Raw genomic sequence first — 19810 nt, 5'->3', positions numbered from 1 at the left:
TTCCCAATATTATACTCAAATCTGGTCCTTTGCTGCTTCTACCCATTGCTCCTAGTTCTTCCCTCTAGGATCAAAGAGAACAAATCTAATCCCTCTCTTATAACAGGCTTTTTGATATAGTTGCAAACAAATATGTCTCTCACAAGTCTTCTCCAGACCAAACATTCCTAAATCCTTAATCTGATTCTCATAGAATATTAACTCAAAACCTTTCACCATCCTGCTTTTATTTTCAGATGTGCTCTGATCAGAATATAAGACAAGCACAATGGTCCTGGACCTATACCTCTCATGATGCTGCCCAAGACTACATCGGAGTATTTTTGACTGATATTACATTTTTATTCATATTTAGCTTTAGCCAATTAAAATCCTAGAGCATTTTCAGATGGCTACTATCTAACCACACATCCTCATCTAGTATTTAAATTAATTTAACTTAAGTGTAAAACTTTACATTTATCCGTATTGAGTTTCATTTTATTAGATTCAATCCCCACAAAAGAAAAAGGCCCTAGTATTCTAGTCTATGAAGCTATTTTAGGATCCTAACTCTGTCATATACCAAATTAGTTATCCTAACTAGTTCTTTGTAATTTGTGAATTTGATTCATTGATAAAATGTAAAAAAAAAAAAAAAATACAGGGCTTAGCCCTTAACCAGAAACAGGGCCTCAGCAACTATATCAGGCACTTCTTTTAGAACTCTAAGATGTAGTTCATTTGGGTCTGATTACTAAAACTCAGTAGGCACAGTCAGGTGCTCTTTTATTATCTTCCTATTTATCTTGAGTTTCAATTCCCTATTAGCTAGTCCAAGATAATTCTCTTGAGAAAGCAGCCCTACCTTCTTTCTCCTAACACTTGTTTACTGACCCATCTACCGTTTTCTAGCAGTATCCTATATGTAGTAAGCACTCAAATTAATTAAAAAATTTTAACTTGATGGTATCCATAAAAGATTTCCAGAATTATTCATTTCTTATGTAATAAATTATAATTTATTAAAATATCTTTTAATAATAATGGCTAATATTTATCTAGCACATTAAGATTTGCAAAGCATTTTACAATATCTCATTGAATCCTCACAACAACCTGGGAGATGGGTGTTATTATTATCTATAAAGGTGAGAGTTGGGTGCTATTATTATCCCTATCTTATAGGTGCAGAAACATTCCCAAGATCACAGCACTATTAAGTGTTTGAGGTTGGATATGACCTCAAGCCTTCCTGATTCCAAGTCTAATGCTTTATCTGCTATGCCTTCTTTCTTCCTCTTCGTTCCTTCCTTTTTCTTTCTCCTAGGTCAGTGATGGCAAACCTATGACACGCATGTCAGCACTGACACGTGTAGCCATTTTTGATGACACGTGGTGGGGCCACATGCCAAGGATGAAACATTTGCTGTAGTGTGGTGTAGACACTCTGTGCACTATAGATGACAATTCTACCTATATGAATTTACCTGTTTTGGTTTATTAAATACAGTTATATATTACAATTATATATTTTTGTTATTTAAACTATAAATATCTTGAAATTATGTTTTTTTTCTCAAAGTGATACACCACCCAAGTTAGGCTTGGTTTTTTGGCAAATTTTGACACACCAAGCTCAAAGGTTACCCCATCACTGTCCTAGGTCTTTCCTTCTCTCACCCAGACTGAAAGCTCAGTGTACTCTCAGGCTGACCCTCCTGTTGGTCTGTAGATACTTGTTCCATTTTAGATGTGGGCTGGTTTGCCTCTTGTTAGACAGCTTGGTGACCTCCAGCTTCTGGAAGGCTCACAATGTTGGTGTCAGTCTTAAGTGTGGACACTCATTTGGCTTTAGCCTTAGAATGGAAGCTCAGAATTCCTAGCTCAAGCTCCCCAGTCTTGGCCTCTCTAGTAGCCAGGATTACAGAAGGGTGACATCATGTTTGGCCCTAAAGTACTTCTTATTAAGATTATTCACTCACAAAAATGAATAATATGGAAATATGTTTTGCATGATAATACATGTATAATCTCCATTGATTTGCTTGCGAGCTCTGGAAGTGGGGAGGGAAAAAAGGACGGAGACAATTTGGATCTTATAACTTTAGAAAACTTATATAGATACTTGTTATTAAGATAAAAATAATAAAATTAAATAAAAAAATTTTTACATAAAATACTTCTTATTAAAATATTTTACAAAGTAGTGATAGATAATGATAATAATAAATGATATTAAATACTAAGCTAGTAATACCATTATACATACATCATATACATATATCAAAAACATGACTATTCAAAGGTCTGATTTTATTAGGATAGGGAATAATTTCACTAATGCAGAATGCATCCTGTTTATGACTTATCGAGTTAATCCTAGGCAAGTACCTAGGTTACGGAGAGGTTAAGTATTTAGTTAAGCTGGCAAAATGTCAAAGAAGTGAATATTTGAACCCAAGTCTCTCTGGTTGCTGAGAGAAATATCAACAATCTCAGACACACAGATGATACCACTCTGACAACAAGAAGTGAAAAAGAAATAAGAAACCTTTAGGTGAAGGTGGGAGAAGAGAGTGTAAAAGCTAGTTTGAAGCTGAACATTATAAAAACAAAGATCATGGAAACTGATCCCATTGCTTCCTGGTAAACAGAGGAAGAAGAAATGGAAGCAGTGTCAGATTTTATATTCTTGGTTTCAAAGATCACTGCAGAAGGCAACTGCAGCCATGAAATTAAAAGATACTTTCTACTTGGAAGGAAAGCTATGGCAAATCTTTGCAAGATACTAAAAAGCAGAGAGATATCACCCTACTGACAAGGGTCTGGATAGTCAAAGCTATCATTTTTCCAATAGTAATATAGTTCCAGTAGTGCTGTTGGACTATAAGGAAAGCTGAGTGCTGCAAAATTGATGCTTTTGAATTGTGGTGCAGGAGAAGACTTTTGAGAGTCTCTTGGAGAGCAAGGAGATAAAATCAGTCAATACTTAAAGAAATTAATTCAGACTATTCCATGAAGGACAAATACTGAAGCTGAAGCTTAAATACTTTAGCTACATAATGAGAAGACAGGACTCATTGGGGAAGCCCCTGATGTTGGGAAAGTCTAAAGGCAAAAGAAGGGAATAGCAGAGTTTGAGATAAATCATGAAAGCAATGAACCTGAGCTTGGACAGACTTGAGGAGATGGCAGAGGATAGAAGGGGCAAGCGTGCTGTGGTCCTCGGGTTCACAAAGAAACCACTGAACAACATCTAACATATCTAACAACATCTCTATTGTCTGTATGTAAATACAGAGTGTCTGAAAATAATCGATCAAAGCTTAAATTCACCAAGACATTTGGAAGAAATAATTTCCCTCTGAATTTTTTCCCTCTAGCCTGCCCCTCCCTTACTTATTGAGAAGGCAAGAAACACAATACCCATTATGCATATGAAGTCATACAAAACATTTCCACATTAGCTATATTGAAGTATATTGAAGAATAAACAAAAATAGTGAAAGAAAAATGCTTCACTCTGCATATAGAATTCATCAGTTATCTCTATAGAGGCGGATAGCATTTTTTTTTTATCATGAGTCCTTTGGATTAAATCCAATCAAGATTTTTGAGACACCTTATATATATATACATATATATATATATTACTTTGCATAAATTTCATGCTTTGAAATGTATTTTCTATTAAATTTTACCTTCACAACAATCATATGAGGAAGGAAAGGTGTGTGTCTATTCATTAGTCAACAAATATTTATTAAATACTTATTTGCCAGGCAGTATACTAAGCACTGAGTATTCAAAGTTAGGCAAAAACAAAGCCCAATCTTAAGGAATTCATATTTTTATGGGAGAATCAACATACAAACAACTGTGCACATAAAAGATATATAATGCATATACTAGATATATGCCCCACAGAGGTATTGAAAAAAAGAAAATCCCCATGCACATCAAAATCTTTATATCAGCACCTTTTGTAGAAGAAGAGAACTGAAAACGAAGTAGATAATCACTATAACATTGGGAAATGGCTAAATAAATTGTGAATTTAATGTACATGAATGAATGTAATGAGATATTACTGTGCTATAGGAAACAACAAATGTGTGTACAGAGAAACACAGACTTACCTAAACTGCTGAGTGAAGTAAGCAGAGCCAAGAAAACAATATGCATAACCACTACAATAATGTAGAAAAAATACCAGAAAACATTGGAAAGTGAATGGGACAAAGATATCCCAAAGGAGAGATATATGAAGATTCTTCCTCACATTTCTTTGTATATTGCAAAGTAGAATATCATATATATATTTTATTTTTATTTCTGATATATCATGGGTTTCCCTGCTTTTTTTTTCTTCTCCTTATTCTTTGTTAAATGGGAGGGCAGAGAATAGTTGAGGGGAAGAATACTGGGAGAACTTTATGCAAAATCAAACTAAAATTAGTTTTAGAAAAAGCTACATTCAGTATAAATGGGTTAATGGTAAGGAGATGTAGTGGGGAGGAAAAGAACTAGGAAAAGTTTACTGGAAAAGGAAGGATTTGAGTGAGTCTTTAAGGATCTTTACCCAAAGCAATAGATCCTATATATTTATGTATTCCCAACACCCACTAAGTCTGTTTGTTTTAAATGCCCCGCTTTTCAGCAATAAGAATTTAAAGCACAAACTATTTTCAAGAGTGTCTGATCAGGACCAGTAAGCCAAGAAATTAACTTACAAAAACCTACAGTTCTGCATTCAGTGAAGCCTAATAATCTTACCTATTCACACAACAAAGGTAAAAATAGTAATTAATATGACTAATAATAAGCATCGTGCTCTAAAATTTGTAGAGTGCTTTGCAAATTTGATCTCATTTGATCCTCACTACAACCCTGGAAGACAGGTTCTATTATTATTCCCATTTTACACATGCAGAGTAAGGTGACAGATTAAGTGACTTTGCCCGGATCACATCACTAATTACCCTTTAGGGGCTGAATCTGAACTCAAATCTTTTAGACTTAGCGTCTGCGTTCTAGACAGCTCATCTCCTAAGTGCTCAGCCCTACCGACCGGTGGGTCAATGTGCATATCTAGAAGGCAAGCACAGGGGGAAATTTCCTGCGTCTGCGCATTCTCAGCTCCCAGAAGAGCCGACGGTCTTCCTTAAGAAACTTGAGGCCCCGGCCCCTAGCGCAGCAACGCCGCGCGGAGCGCACACGCGTAGCGCCGCGGGGACAAGTCCCGCCCCTTCCGGCCTCGCTCGTTTGCTCTTCCCAGCTCCTCCTTCTGCCCCACGTGGTGCGGCTAGTGCCGCACACTTTCTGATCGTGCTTCCCGTGCGTGGAGCTCTTCCGAAGGTTCCAGCGTGGGCTCACCACGAACTCGCTGCCCATGGGGAACCCCAAGAGGAAAGCCCTTGCGGAGAAGGGCGAGGCCTCCTCGGCTGGCCCTGCTAAGAAGCCTCGCGGGGAAGACTTCACCGGGCAGCAGTTTAAGGTTCAACTTAAAGACCCTCAAACTGTGGTGTCAGGTACGTACTGGGGCAGCAGAGGTCGGAGGTCGTGGGTGAAAGGCAAGCGAAGGGGCGGGGCTCTCCCCATACGAGGTGCATCCTGCCAGCTTCTGGGATGTTTTCCCAGATGACCTCGCCTGGCCCACTCAGGTGAGTTGCAAGAAGATGCTAAATTAGAGGCATCCCGAAGCACCCACGTTGTTCCCAAGGGGACTGCAACTAGGACATCTGGAGGTCACACCTGCGGTGTTGTTTTCCTCTGTGAAATTAGTGGGTCGAGTTAGTTGATCTGCTAGGACCCTTCGAATTTTAAGGTTCTGTGTCTGTCCGTCCATCCATCCTGCACTCAGCTGTCAGATTGATCTTTCTGAAACCCCGATTTGATCATAAAGCTTCCTGGTCAATAAACTCCAGTGACTTCTTGTCATCTCCAAGATCAAATATAAAATCATCGTTTTCAAGTTTAGAGGCCTAAATGACCTGACCCTTTCTTACCTTTCCAGGCATCTTACACATTATTACTCTGCAGAGCCACTTGACACTGACTTCTCTGCTGTTTCTTGTGCAAGGTTCTCCATCCTCTGGGCATTTTCATTGGCTTTCTCTCATACATGGAACTCTCTCCCTCCTCATCTCCCCCTCCTTGCTTTTCTCTTTCCTATATAAAGGCTTACCTTCAAGAAACCTTTCTGAAATTATTTTTAAGAAACTCTCTGAGATTGTCCCCAACTTATCCTCAATTTATTATGTTTGTATATCTTATTTACATGTTTTTTGCCTTTCTTTTTATCCACATGCCTAGTATAGCAGATGCTTAATATTTTTTGTTGACAGCTTCCACTATTTTGTGACTTATTAGCATTCTACAGCAAACACTGGATCTTGATTAAAATATATTTAATTGAATATTTAATTGAAAGAGGGATAAAAGAAGTTTGCCATTCAATTTTATGACCAGATCTTTTAGAGCAGGAGCTCTAATGTCTGAGAAATTATTTAATAAGATTCATAGAAATAAGAGTTGGTGGAGACATTAGAGGTTGTCTGGTCCTATATCCCATTCTGTACAAAAATCCACTTGATTATCCCCAGAGTTAAGTCAGAGAGCTGTGATTCAAACCCAGCTTTCCTCTCCAGATCTGGTGCTTTTTTCACTATACCACATTTAAGAAATTCACAGGCCAAATTTAGGTCAAGATTTTGTTGATGAACAGTGACTAGCTTTTTGATCCTGGCAAGTCACTTTATTTCTCCTAGCCAGTTTCCTTGTTTGTAAGATGGGGAATATATGTATTAACTACCTCAAAAGGTTTTGTAAACCTGGAAGTGAGCCATATTATTTCATAAACCAAGTCTGATTTTCAGACAGCTCTAATTGTTACTTCTAGTCTATTCACAATAATTAATGCAGCAAATACATAAGAATTTTATATTTTACAGTACTTAACATTTAGAAATACAATTTAAAAGTCAAATATTAAATATATTTAACATTATGCAATACATAATGCTTCAGATTATTGTGTAATTCAGTACTTCAAAGATCTGTGATTTCGTTGGTGGCTGTGTAATGACCACCAATGGAAATAACAGTCCCTTTGTGTAGACTTAGTGGAAAGACTGAGAATTTCATCAGTCCTTGGTCAACCTAGTGATGAATCTTTCCAAACATAGTTTATCTGGTTCTTGAATAACAGACATACTGCCATCAAGCCCCTACTTTGTAGCCTTTCCATTTTAATAGTACATACCAAAGCTTGAATAAATAATGTTGGTAGTGGTAGTTGTAGTTGTGGTGCTGGTGGTAGTGGTGGTGGCAGCAGCTAGCGTTTCTGTATTATTACCTACTGTGTTCCAGGCACTATACTAAGTGCTTTACAAATATTATCTCATTTGATTGAGTTGATCAGAAGGTTTTATTAAATACTTACTATGTGCCAGGCACTGTGCTTATTCCTGGGGGTACAAAGATAAAAATGAAGCAGCCCTTGCCCTTAATGAGCTTACATTTTGTAACAGCAGATAGTTCCTATTTTATTTCCTATATTGAATAGAAAATGAATTTGAGACTCAGATGGCATGTCTCTGGCCAAGGTCGTGTAACTTATAAGTGGTAGAACTAGAATTTGAACAGAAGTCTTGACTGAAGTCTAGTACCCATTCCATTCTACCATGTTGCATCATCATCTTCTTAGTGGTGTTTGTAATTTTTCCATTAGGAGCTTTATTGATTAAAGTTTGTTTTAATTTTCTTTCTTTTTTCTAGACCCTTACCTTCTGTCTTAGAATCAATACTATGTTTTGGTTCCAAGGCAGAAGAACTATAAGGGTTAGGCAATAGAGGTAAAGTAACTTGCACAGGGTCAGACAGTTAGGAAGTATCTGAGGTCAAAATTGAACCCAGAACCTTCTATCTCTCAGACTGTCTTTTAATCCTCTGGGCCACCTAACTGCCCCATATTTGCTGTATTGCAAAATAAAATACACACAAAAAGAGAAGATAAATAAAGTTTTTTTTTTTAAACCCTTGTACTTCGGTGTATTGTCTCATAGGTGGAAGATTGGTAAGGGTGGGCAATGGGGGTCAAGTGACTTGCCCAGGGTCACACAGCTGGGAAGTGGCTGAGGCCGGGTTTGAACCTAGGACCTCCTGTCTCTAGGCCTGACTCTCACTCCACTGAGCTACCCAGCTGCCCCTTAAATAAAGTTTTAAAAGTATGTTTCAGTCTACATTCAGAGTTCAGTTCTGTCCCTGGAAGTAGATGGCATTTTTCATCATGGGTCCTTTGCATTTGTCTTGAATCATTGCCTTGATCAGAGTACTTCACAGCTGATAATTCTTACTATATTGCTGTTACTGTGTACAGTGTTTTCCTGGGTCTACTTACTTCACTTTGTATCTCTTCATACAGGTTTTTCTTACCTATTTGCTTATCATTTCCCACAGCACAGTAGTATTCCTTCACAATCATGTTCCAAAACTTTAGTTACTTCCCAGTTGATAGGCATCATCTTAATTTCCAATTCTTTGCCACCACAAAAAGTGTAGCTATAAATATTTTTGTACAAATGATCCTTTTCCCTTTTCTTTGCTCTCTTTAGGGTATAGACCTTTGAGAGGTATTGCTGGGTCAAAGGATAATGCAAAGTTTTATTGATCTTTGGACAAAGTTCCAAATTGTTTTCTCTAGCATTGTTGGAATAGTTTACAACTCTAACAACAATGCTTTAGTCTTAGACAAAATTTTTGAGATTTGAGAATGCTAAAGGCATACTTGGCCAGTCTCCCTTTGTACAACTAGATGGAACAGTAGATAGAATCTTGGATTTGGAATCAGGTAAACTTAAGTTCTCATCTTCTCTTAGACATTTATTAGCTTTGTGACCCAGAGCAAGTCACCCAACCTCTCCTAGCCTCAATTTCTTCATCTTTAAAATGGGAAAAATAATATTGGTTATTTTGGTTGTTTTGAAAATCAGATATGACATAGCCTCCTGCTTTTCTAAGCTCCAGCTTTGATACTCTTATTAGGCCTTTCCTATCCCCAAAGTTCTCCATAATTCACTTCCTTCTCTTTTCCTCCAAATGGAGTTTTTATTCCTCCATTAAAACTTCTCAGCCAGGGGAAAGCACTCTGAACAGATTTAGTCACACTAATGTGTGAATGATTTCATCACAGAATTATAGGATTTTAGAACTGGAAGTCACCTTAGAAGTCAACTCGTGTTGGAGGGAAGGGGCAGCTGGGTAGCTCAGTGGAGTGAGAGTCAGGCCTNTGCAGCTGGGTAGCTCAGTGGATTGAGAGCCTGGCCTAGAGACAGGAGGTCCTAGGTTCAAATGTGACCTTAGACACTTCCTATCTGTGTGACCCTGGGCAAGTCACTTTACTCCCATTGCCTAGCCTTTACCACTCTTCTGCCTTAGAACCAATATATAGTATTGATTCTAAGTTAGAAGGTAAGAGTTTAAAAAAAAAAGAAAGAAAAAAGTCAACTTGTGTAGTATATTCCTTCTCTTTTTACAGATAAATAAACAAGAGCCAGGGAGGTTAAATGACTTACTTTGAAGTATTTGTATTTTTAAAAGGGAGATTCCTGTTAATCCACATACTTTTTAATTGTCAAGGTTTCAGACAGTGTTACAAAATGAAAGGGAAAAATTTAGGTTAAATAGGAGAAAACATTAGGTTTCCTAGACTTCTAACTTTCCTGGTCACCTCCTCTAAGCTGTTCTAGTTTTTATACCTTTCAGGGAGATTCCCCAAAAACTCTTTTAATTTTTTCCTTTGGTAGCTTCTATGGCAGAAGTGACTCTGGTGGCTCTGGTGAGGTGCAAAGAGTAGGAGGGAGTTTTTATACTAAGTAGTATGTTTCTTTCTTAAAGGTTACTTTTGTTAATGCTGGTGTATAACTTTTGTTTCAGCTTTGGAAACCTTCATCTCCATTGCCAGAATGTTGCCACAAACTGGGCTATATGATGTTGTGGAAGGTTATATAAAGATTTCTGTTGAATGTTCAGAAATTTTCCAACTTTTAAGTGGAGAGAAAAGAACTGAACATGAAGTAAGTTTTATTTGAACATTTATTACAAAGGAAAAATGATTCATCTTGTCATCGGGGTTGGTATATGAGAAATATCATGTAAATGTATGTAAAGGCATAAAATTTAAGGGCAGCTAAGTAGTGCAGTGGATAGAGGGCTGGGTCCAGAGTTAGGAAGACTGTAAAATTAAAGTTGAATACTTGAAGTATTATATTATAAAGTTTATTATCTGACAAAATAGAACCATGTGACTAAGTTTTTCTACCTGCTCAAAATTCCTGCTCCACCAAAGCCGCTGACAGGAAGGAAAAGAGCACTAGACATGGAACTCTACCCAATTTATATACTGTCTATGTCAACATATAATGACAAGAACTGAGTAGGGTGCTGGGAATAGTGGTTTTTCTGGGGATCATAGTTTCTAGGGTAATAGATTCAAATACACAGGACATCATCCTGAGTTCAAATCCAGCCTCAGACACTAGCTCTGTGACCTGTTTACTTCAATTTTCTTCTCTGTCAAATGGGCAGAAGAAAGAAAAGTTATTTGCCAAGAAAACCCCCAAGATAGGGTAATGAAAAGCTCGACTTGACTGAAATAACTGAACAATAACACCAAATAAGACTTGATTTTTATCTTCATCATTATGGTACCTGGAAACATACATTTAAAAAAATTTATGACTCTTAAAAAGTTTTGTTGATAACTTTGCTTTTATAACACAATTATTTCTAGATATATATCCCTTTCCCTCCTCCACCCAGAAACCTTAGCCTAGTAAAAGTGACAAAGTAAAAAGAAAACCAACATATTGACTATGTATTTAGTCAGTATATTCAGTATTGCACATTCTGGCTCCCTCAATCTGATAAAGGAGGGTAATTCATTTTTCATCTCTTCTCTGGGGCCATACTTGGTCATAATACAAAATGGATGTTTCTGTGTTATCATTTTTTCCATTTACATTGTTGGAGTTATTGTGTATTTTGTTTCTTTGGCTGTGTTTAGTTCACTCTACATCAGTTCATATACATCTATCCATATTTCACCAAATCCTTCATATTTTTTGTTTCTTATGGGACAGAAATATTCTATTACACTCAGTGTACAATAGTTTGTATACCTGTTCTTCAGAACATGGGCATCCACTTTGTTTTTAGTCCTTTGCTGTAACAAAAAATGTTATTTATATGTTGGACAACGTGGAACTTTTATTTCTATATGCTCTGGGCCAAAGCAAATGAACACGTTAATCAATTTCTTTGCACAGTTCTAAATTGTTTTCTGGAATAGTTGGACCAATTCATGGCATAATCATTGTAAAGATATTTTCTTTTTACCAACTGCATGTAATAAATTTCCACATAAGTTTTCCAAAGTTATATGATATCCAAATTGTCTTCCTCCCTCCTTTCCCTTCCCCATCCCATAGCATGAAAGCAATTCATTCTGGGTTATACATGTATTACCACGCAAAACATATTTCCATATTGTTCATTTTTGTAGGATAATCATATAAAAAAACTCAAATAAATTTACCCAAATAAACATGCAGAAAAATCATATGAATTTATTGCATGATCAACTATGCTTTATTCTGCCTGTCTTACTGTAGACCCTCCAACATTGACTTTTTTGTCCTTTGTTAAATTTTCCGAGTGAAACAAACCTCAAAAGTTTGTTTTAATTTAAATATCTCTTTATTATCAATGAATCAGAGCATTTGTTTATATGATTGTTAATAGTTCATAATTGTTTTGAGAGCTGTTTTTTATATTCTTTGACCACTTATGTATTATTGTTAAATTATTTCAGTCTTTTTGGCTTCTTCCTGACCCTCTTTGGGGTTTTCCTTGCAAAGATAATTTGTCATTTCCTTCTCATTTTTACAGATGAGGAAACTAAGTGACTTGCATAGGGTCACACAACTAGTAAGCGAGGCTGAATTTGAATTTAGGAATATGGGTCTTCCTGACCCTAGGCCTGGTAGTCTATCCACTGTGCCACTTAGCTGTCCCATACTTATGTAGTAAGTCCTTTGAAAGAGTACTTGTGTTGAATAGTAATTTCTTGGTATTAATGTAGTTTAGTGGAATAATGTTGTACTAAAGGTCACTTTGAACATTACTAGTCATAAGTGCAGGAGACAAAGGACAAGATTAAAGATGAGAACACAAATTTAAAACCCATCTCAGTATTGCATAAATTTCATAAATAGATGGAGACAACTTTGATTATAGTTGACTTTAGGATTATAGTTGACTGAAAATTTGATTTTGAGAATCTTGTTAAACAATTTAAAATTTTGAATACTTATAAAAAATCTTTAGCTATTAAACTATTAGGAGACAATAAGAAACAGTTATAATTAGGATGGAATTTTTTTTGTTCAGAAAGTAAAAAATGAAATTTCTGCAAGTCTTAATTTTATTTTTTCAGAGGCTATTAATATTTAAAGCTTTAGAAGCCATATTACTTCGAACAGCAGGTGACCTTTCTCATTTTCATGTTGTGGGAACTAACATCATGAAAAAAGTTATGAATAGCCATATGAAGCTGATTTATGAATCATTGAATCCTTCAAGCTACAAGTAAGTCAGCCTTTATGTTACAGAATCAGCACCTGAACTAATCTAACTTTTGTTTTTGCTGCTAAATGATGACCTTTTGCCTTCAGACTTTTCTAGTAAAAAATCTATGCATCAGTTTAGTTGACTTCACCTAGTGCTCTCCTATCCATTTTTTTTTCTTTTCTAATTAAGAAATCATTTTCAATAGGGGCAGCTGGGTAGCTCAGTGGATTGAGAGCCAGGCCTAGAGACCGGAGGTCCTAGGTTCAAATCCGGCCTCAGACACTTCCCAGCTTTGTGACCCTGGGCAAGTCACTTGACCCCCATTGCCCACCCTTACCACTCTTCCACCTAGGAGCCAATACACAGAAGTTAAGGGTTTAAAATTAAAAAAAAAAAAAATAAGAAAAAGAAATCATTTTCAAGAACCTATTATTAAGCAACTATCATGTTAAGTACTTTGGTAGTACAACAAAGAAAAGCATAAATCTTGGTTGGGGAAACTTGCATATCTGACATTATTACTAAAGTTGACCAGAATCTAATAAAGAGCTAAAGAAAAACAGCATGAAGTTAAAGATTGGAGCAGTGTGGGCATAGAAAGAGCATGGAACTTGGAATTAGAGGACCTGTCCTGTTCTACTTTCTCCAGCCTTAGACAAGTCCCTTCTCCATCCTGACCTCTATTTCCTCATCTGCAAAATAAGTGTTAGATGAAATAATTTTAAAGTACTTTCTCAATATGACAGTATCAATATGATAGGATCTTAAATCCTATTCTTTTAATCATTCCTCCTTCAAGTCTAAGCTAAATCCCACCTTCTGCCATTTCTAGGGACTGTTTTTTGGCTTTTTTCTATCCCCAGTACTTAGCAAAGTGCCCAGCATATAGTAGGCACTTAATAAATTCTTGTTGCCTGACTGATTAGCTAACCTTGCACTCAAACAGTTGATTTCATTCTAGGTTCATGGTATACCTCTATTGTTTTGAATTAACCATATATTTTTTCCTTATTATACACATAGAATGACTCAAACCTGCTTGAACCTCATGTCAGCTATGGTGGCGCAGGGTCCAGATGCTGCCAGAGATTTCTATAGTCATTTTGACTTCAATAAGAAATCTTTGTATGGTTTGGTGAAAATAAGAAGTCCAAAGGTAAAGAAAACAACTTATACTTTTCAAATTCCTTTTGAATAGTTCATATTTTCCTTTAAATTATTTTCCTTTCTGTTATTTTGATTATCCTCTATTCTAAACTAAGATGTGATAGATAGTGTGAACAGGGTGTATTTTGTGAACTTTGGGCATGTTTGGAAGTGGATTTGACTCAAACTAGTCTCCTAGTAGTTTAGGCTTACTATTGGAACAAAATGAGGCACTCATGGGTCATTCAGCAGTCAACAAAAGATTTGCTTAGTCTCTTCCAGAAAATAGTCAAGCATAGGCATTGAGAATCCTTTGAATTGATTCAGCTGAGGAAATCTCCCATCTTGATCCACCAGCCAAGCATGTCAAGAGCCTCTCCAGCTCCTCAGGGTCACTTTGTACTCAGGAAGAAAGTGATTATCAGCAGTTTCATGCTTTAGTACCCTGAGGCAACCAAGTCTCTAGAAATAGCTCTATATTTTTAAAGAAAAAAGTAGCCTAACTTGCATGGGGAAGGGGTTAAGATATTGCTGCTACCCAGGGAGTGAATTGTCTCAGATAATAGAAAAGATGATAAAACAAGGCTTCTATTTTTTTTAATGAGGTCTCCTTTTTCCCTTCCTTCCTTGGTCAGGAATTAATGAAATTACTTAACTAGTAATGAGGTAGGAATATATGTTTGATACACTAAGAACCTAAAAAATACAAATAGATATACTAATTCTTCTAACCTTACTGAATTTGAACCTTTTTTTTTTTTTTTGAAGGCTAAACTCTGCTCATTTCTGGAGGAAATGTCAGGGCTTTGTAGTGTTCTGGTCTGTATTTTCTGGGATCCTTCCACTTTGTTCTCTGTACTTAGTATAGTGTTTTTCAAGGATCATAGATAGCATGGCTCAGTCCCGGGAAATGCAAACTTTCAGTGTTCCCTAAGCAATCCAATCATTTGTTTTGTAATAACAAACAGAGCCAAGTTACAATGTTAGGGATGGAGGGGAGATAGAGAGAGTCTGTGTAGGGGTGAGAGTTTCTTCTAACTCTCCCCTCCTGCCGATTATACACTGGGAGACTTCAAGGGGGTGTCACCCCAAAACTGGGTGACCTGGATGGTGGTGCCACCCCACAGGAGTTAGGGGCGAGGCTTCCCTATAAGATGAGGTATTGGGTACCCCAATCCTATTCTGAATGAGGGCAGGGTTCACGCAAGCCTCCCCCGAGGTCAGCCAACTTCACAGCTGGTTTTCTGGCTCCAAGATGGAGGCAGCCAGACCAAGCTGTGATTCCCCTCCCCCTCGCCTCTCAGGCACTCTGGAATGCCATCTGACTAATGAATGGCTTTTATTAATCACAATTCAGGGATTGGGGAAAGGGTTGAAGGGCAGAGGGATTTGGGGTGCCCTCTATTTCTATGGGGTCCATCACTCGGGTGGGAACCTTTGGGGTTCCCACTCCTAAGTGTCTCCCCTTGCCTCTTCTCCTTCAGTTTCTATTTCTATTTCCTATTTCTATCCTTTTCTATAATTGCAAGTCAAACTGGAAAGGGTCTCTCAGCAAGGTTGGGTAATGGGAGAAGGAGCCTAAGAGATTGTCCCAGAATGGAGTCCCAAACTTAGCTGACTCGATGATTGAAGTCTTGCTGGGTGATAAGCAATGGGATACCTTTAACCAGGAAATCAGTGTTCCAATGTCCAAAGAAAGATTCTCAGGAAGCCCTTAGGACTGGATCTGAGTTGAAAAGTTCTCCCCCTCCCTTTCTGTCCTCTGCTGGAAGTCCTCCTCCTCCTTCTTCCTCAGGAGAATTACCCAGATTTCTCTCTGGTCCCAATTGTCAGTAATTGTCACCAACGGCCTTCTTCTGGCTCCTTTTGTCCCATCCCCCATCCTTACACTTTCCAAGACTGAGCTTTCCAGAATCCTAACCAGGATTAAGCCTGGAATTGTAGAATGGATGAATGAGCTTTGCCTGATCTGCCCCACTTGGCCAATCCCAAATTTACAGAAGGAACATGTTCAAGGAAAGAAAGAGGGACCTTCATATTGAAGTCAATTTGGGAAGAGGATATTCTATGTGTGAAAGATAGAAAAAATAATTCTGAAGTATGTGGGTCCTGATAGCTTGGTGAAGGGATGTGAAGCTTGGCCTTTGGCTGACTAGAGATATAGAATGGGTAAGATGAGGTTTCACAACTCCCTCCGCCCCCTGCTAGGTGGATTAATTCTGTTTATATGTATTTCAGATTTCCATGCCCTTGTATATTAATTCTGAACTTATGCATTCTTTGCTTGCATATTAATTCCATTTAAAACATACACACTTTCTAGATGGTAAGCAAAGAGGGAAAAGGATCTGGATCTGGTGCCAGGATGCCCAGGGGAGGTAGTAGCAGATATAAAGGATATGTAATCAGATATCTCATGGGACAGATCTTAGAATCCAGGGAATGAAGCTAGCTCACTTCACCAGAAAAGAAAAGAACCAGGATCTTGGTATCTCAAGTCATTGTTTAGAGATCTACAAGGTTTAATTTATAATGTAGCAGGGTAAGCAATTGACCACACTCATTTTTAGCCTCCTCAGCTTGCTGTTTCACTCATTACCAAGTTTATTCTTACCATCTTGAGTTCTATAGTTATTCAGGATATTTTTGGATATTTCCTTATTAATTACTAAATGAAAACACTTCTCATTTATTAGCTTGGAAGCCCAACCTATAATAATAAGCCTATTATTAAATTTTAATATTGAATAAGCTGAAGAAACTTCTGTTCCTATAGTTGTTCTTCATATAGTTGTATATATGTGGGAATAATAATATATATACTCACATAAATATACTTAGTCTTCTAAAATTATTTACTAAATTTAGACCTTTTTTAGAACTAGACTGTTCACTTCTGGAGGAAATGTCAGAGCCTTATGTTGTCCTATCCTGTATTTTCTGGAGTCCTTCTACTTGGTTCTCTGTATGTTTAGTTTGATGTTTTTCAAGGATCATAGCAAGGCTCAGTCCAGGGAGATGCAAACTTTCAGTGTTCCCTAAGCAGTCCAATCATTTCTTTCCTGGACTAAACTTTCCAAGCACTAGGTCTTGATTTTGAGTATAGGCAACGATACAGATTTTTTTTGTAATTGAGGGGACACTTGCTGGCCCCAGTCCTTGTTAATTAATTAATTAAGCTATTAATTAAGCTGGCAAGCTCTGTAGATTCAGTGATAGAGATGTGGGTCCACATTGGTCCCTCATCCCCTGTCCTGGTTACTCGCCCCTCAGCTGCATCCTAAATATGACGCAGCTACCAGTCTGGGCCCATGCCTGAACTGCTTGCCCTGGTCACTTGCCTATGAGATGATTTTGTCCTCAAAAAATGACCCACTGTGGTTTTCCCTTATATCTCTCTGATCACTACTTGACCCGGTGCTCTTCTTAAATCTTTTTTGGAGGAATCCTGGCCTCTCTTGGTTCTTGAATCCCACCCACTTTGCTGTTCTCACTTCATGTTGCTTTATTTTCAGATTACATAAATGTTCCTTCATTGTTGTGTGTGTGTGTGTGTGTGTGTGTGTGTGTGTGTGTATTGGATAATTCTTGTTCCTTCTTTATTATTATTATTTTTTTATTACTATATTATTGCTCTCAGTATGGGTGGTAGTAGCAGTGGTGGTTGATCTTAGTTATTGTTGTTGTTCACTTGTTTCAGTCATGTCCATCTCTTCAATTTTCTTGGCAGATACTGGAGTGGTTTGCCTTTTTTTTCTCCAACTTATTTATAGATGAGAAAATTGAGGCAAATAGGATCAAATGACTTGTATAGGTTCACGTAGCTAGTAAGTGTCTGAGGCTGGATTTGAACTCAGAAAGATGAGTCTTCCTAACTCCAGGTCTGGCACTCTATTCAGTATACAACCTAGCTGCCCTGATCTTAGCTACACATTAGCCAAAACATTTTAGGCTTTCATTGCAACAGAATAACTATTAAGGCCAAGTCTGAGTGGCAGTATTCCTCTAGCTCAAAGAACTTGCTATGGCATGTAGTGGGGAATGAACATTCACTCAAGGGGAAGAAATTACTTCTTTCCCTGAAGTAAGCTAGTTAATTTTTAGAGCAGTTTTTTTCCCCTGTGGAAACCAGTCTTATTAATGTTATCTAAGCCTAGGTAGAGTGAAGCCCCAGAAGTCATAACTTCAGAGAAGGTTTTCTTGATTGTTCAATGTGCCGGCTTATGTTTCTTGTTTGCAGCTGTTATCACTATGGTTGATAGGTTCTGCTCAAGGAAGATGGAAGTGTGAATGATGGGTTTATAAGAAGGCTGCAAAACTGTTCCAAATGGCTCCCCCTTCCTGACTCCCACCCCCAAGAATTTCTGTTTTTAAATAGAAAGCACAAAGTTAAACATTTTTATTATTTAGTTAGAATACCCATCAGGCATATGTATTAGCAACAGGTTATGTGCTTCATTTTATTTGCCAAATTGATTTCTTCTGCCATCTTCCAAATGCTCTGAAAGCTTCAAGTCAACCCTTTCCAAATCTTCTTTAGTGAGCATTAAAACAGATAAAAATTTACAACAGATTTTTTAAAACCTCTCATTTGATCTAGAAGAAGCTATCTATAGTATATTTAACCAAATATTACTTTATCTTTTGTAGAATTTCTCTTAAATTTAAAAAGTTTCAAATATTATGTTGCCCATACATCAGAGGATTTAGAATCAGAAAGTACTTAATTATTTTTTAAAAAAACCTTTAGAATCAAAAGGTAGATGAGCAGTAAGGGCTAGGTAATGGGGATTAAATGACTTGTCCAGAGTAACACAAGTGAGGCGAGTTTTGAATCCAGCGACCTCTCATCTCTGGACCATTCTTTCAAACCATTGAGCCATCTAGCTGCCCCAAGAATTAGAAAGTACTTTAAAGATCAGCTTAGCCAGCCCCTTAATTTTACACACGAGGAAACTGAGATTTGGAGAGGTTTGAATTATTTCTAATTTTGGCAAGGAGAATGGAAAAAGTTGGAATGAGAGATTAAAAATAGGAATTCACTATTAAAAAAACATTTTGGTAGGGCAGCTGGGTAGCTCAGTGGAGTGAGAGTCAGGCCTAGAGACAGGAGGTCCTAGGTTCAAACCCGGCCTCAGCCACTTCCCAGCTGTGTGACCCTGGGCAAGTCACTTGACCCCCATTGCCCACCCTTACCAATCTTCCACCTATGAGACAATGCACCGAAGTACAAGGGTTTAAAAAACAAAAAAAAAACAACATTTTGGTGGCCCATAGAAATAATTCTTTGAGTGCAAGATTGACTACAACTACAAGATAGAAATGTGCCTAAATAGTAGTACTTCTGAAGAATATCTAGGGATTTTTTAGTCGAGCTTATTATTACAAATTAACAGTATGTTACAGCAGCTAAAGAAGCTATTGACCTATTCAGACAATATTGGTAGTAAAGTAAGTATCCAGAATAGGATGTCCAGAATGTTGAAGGACCTTGAGATTATTCTACATGAAGATTTGTGTAAGGAATTGGGAATGTTTAGCTTGGCAAAGAGAAGACTTTAGGGCAGGGTTCTTAGCGTAGGTTCATAACTTTTAAAAAATATCTAATGATAATTATGTTCCAATGTAATTGGTTTCCTTTGTCATCCAATGAATTTTATTTTAATCTTTTAAAAATATTATTCTCAGAGCTATGGAAACAGAAATGCAGAAGAAAAACATTATCGATCACATAGGGATATGATTGGGGTTTTGATGTTAAAAGATCACTACTACAAATATGAATAACATGGAAATAGGTTTTGAACAATGATACATGTATAACCCAGTGGAATTGTTTGTCAACTTCTGGAGGGGGGAGGAAAGAGTGGGGTGGGGTGGGGTCATAAAGAATCATGTAACCATGGAAAAAATCTAAATAAAAAAAGGGAAAAAAGTAAAATAAATAAAAATATAATTCTCAGAAAAGTTCCATAGGCTTTACCAGACTGCCAAAAGTGTCATGACACAAAAAAGGTAAAGAACTCTGCTTTAGGGGAACATAATAGCTATC

At 37.2% G+C, this 19810-nt stretch overlaps 1 protein-coding gene across 1 annotated transcript in view; it reads left to right on the top strand.

Annotated features, from left to right (window-relative positions):
* The first annotated feature begins 5374 nt into the window (after nucleotides 1-5374).
* URB1 (URB1 ribosome biogenesis homolog) overlaps nucleotides 5375-19810 on the top strand; it is a 109373-nt gene continuing 94937 nt past the window's right edge. Inside the window, exons 1-4 of the mRNA XM_044670200.1 lie at nucleotides 5375-5513; nucleotides 9919-10058; nucleotides 12479-12630; nucleotides 13636-13768. Coding sequence (XP_044526135.1) covers nucleotides 5375-5513; nucleotides 9919-10058; nucleotides 12479-12630; nucleotides 13636-13768 — 564 coding nt within the window. The remainder of the gene's footprint in view (nucleotides 5514-9918; nucleotides 10059-12478; nucleotides 12631-13635; nucleotides 13769-19810) is intronic.

The sequence above is a fragment of the Gracilinanus agilis genome, chromosome 3 (assembly GCF_016433145.1).
Source record: "Gracilinanus agilis isolate LMUSP501 chromosome 3, AgileGrace, whole genome shotgun sequence".
Lineage (NCBI taxonomy): Eukaryota > Metazoa > Chordata > Mammalia > Didelphimorphia > Didelphidae > Gracilinanus > Gracilinanus agilis.
The sequence above is the reverse complement of the archived record's forward strand: the minus strand, read 5'-3'. Positions and strand labels throughout refer to the sequence as shown.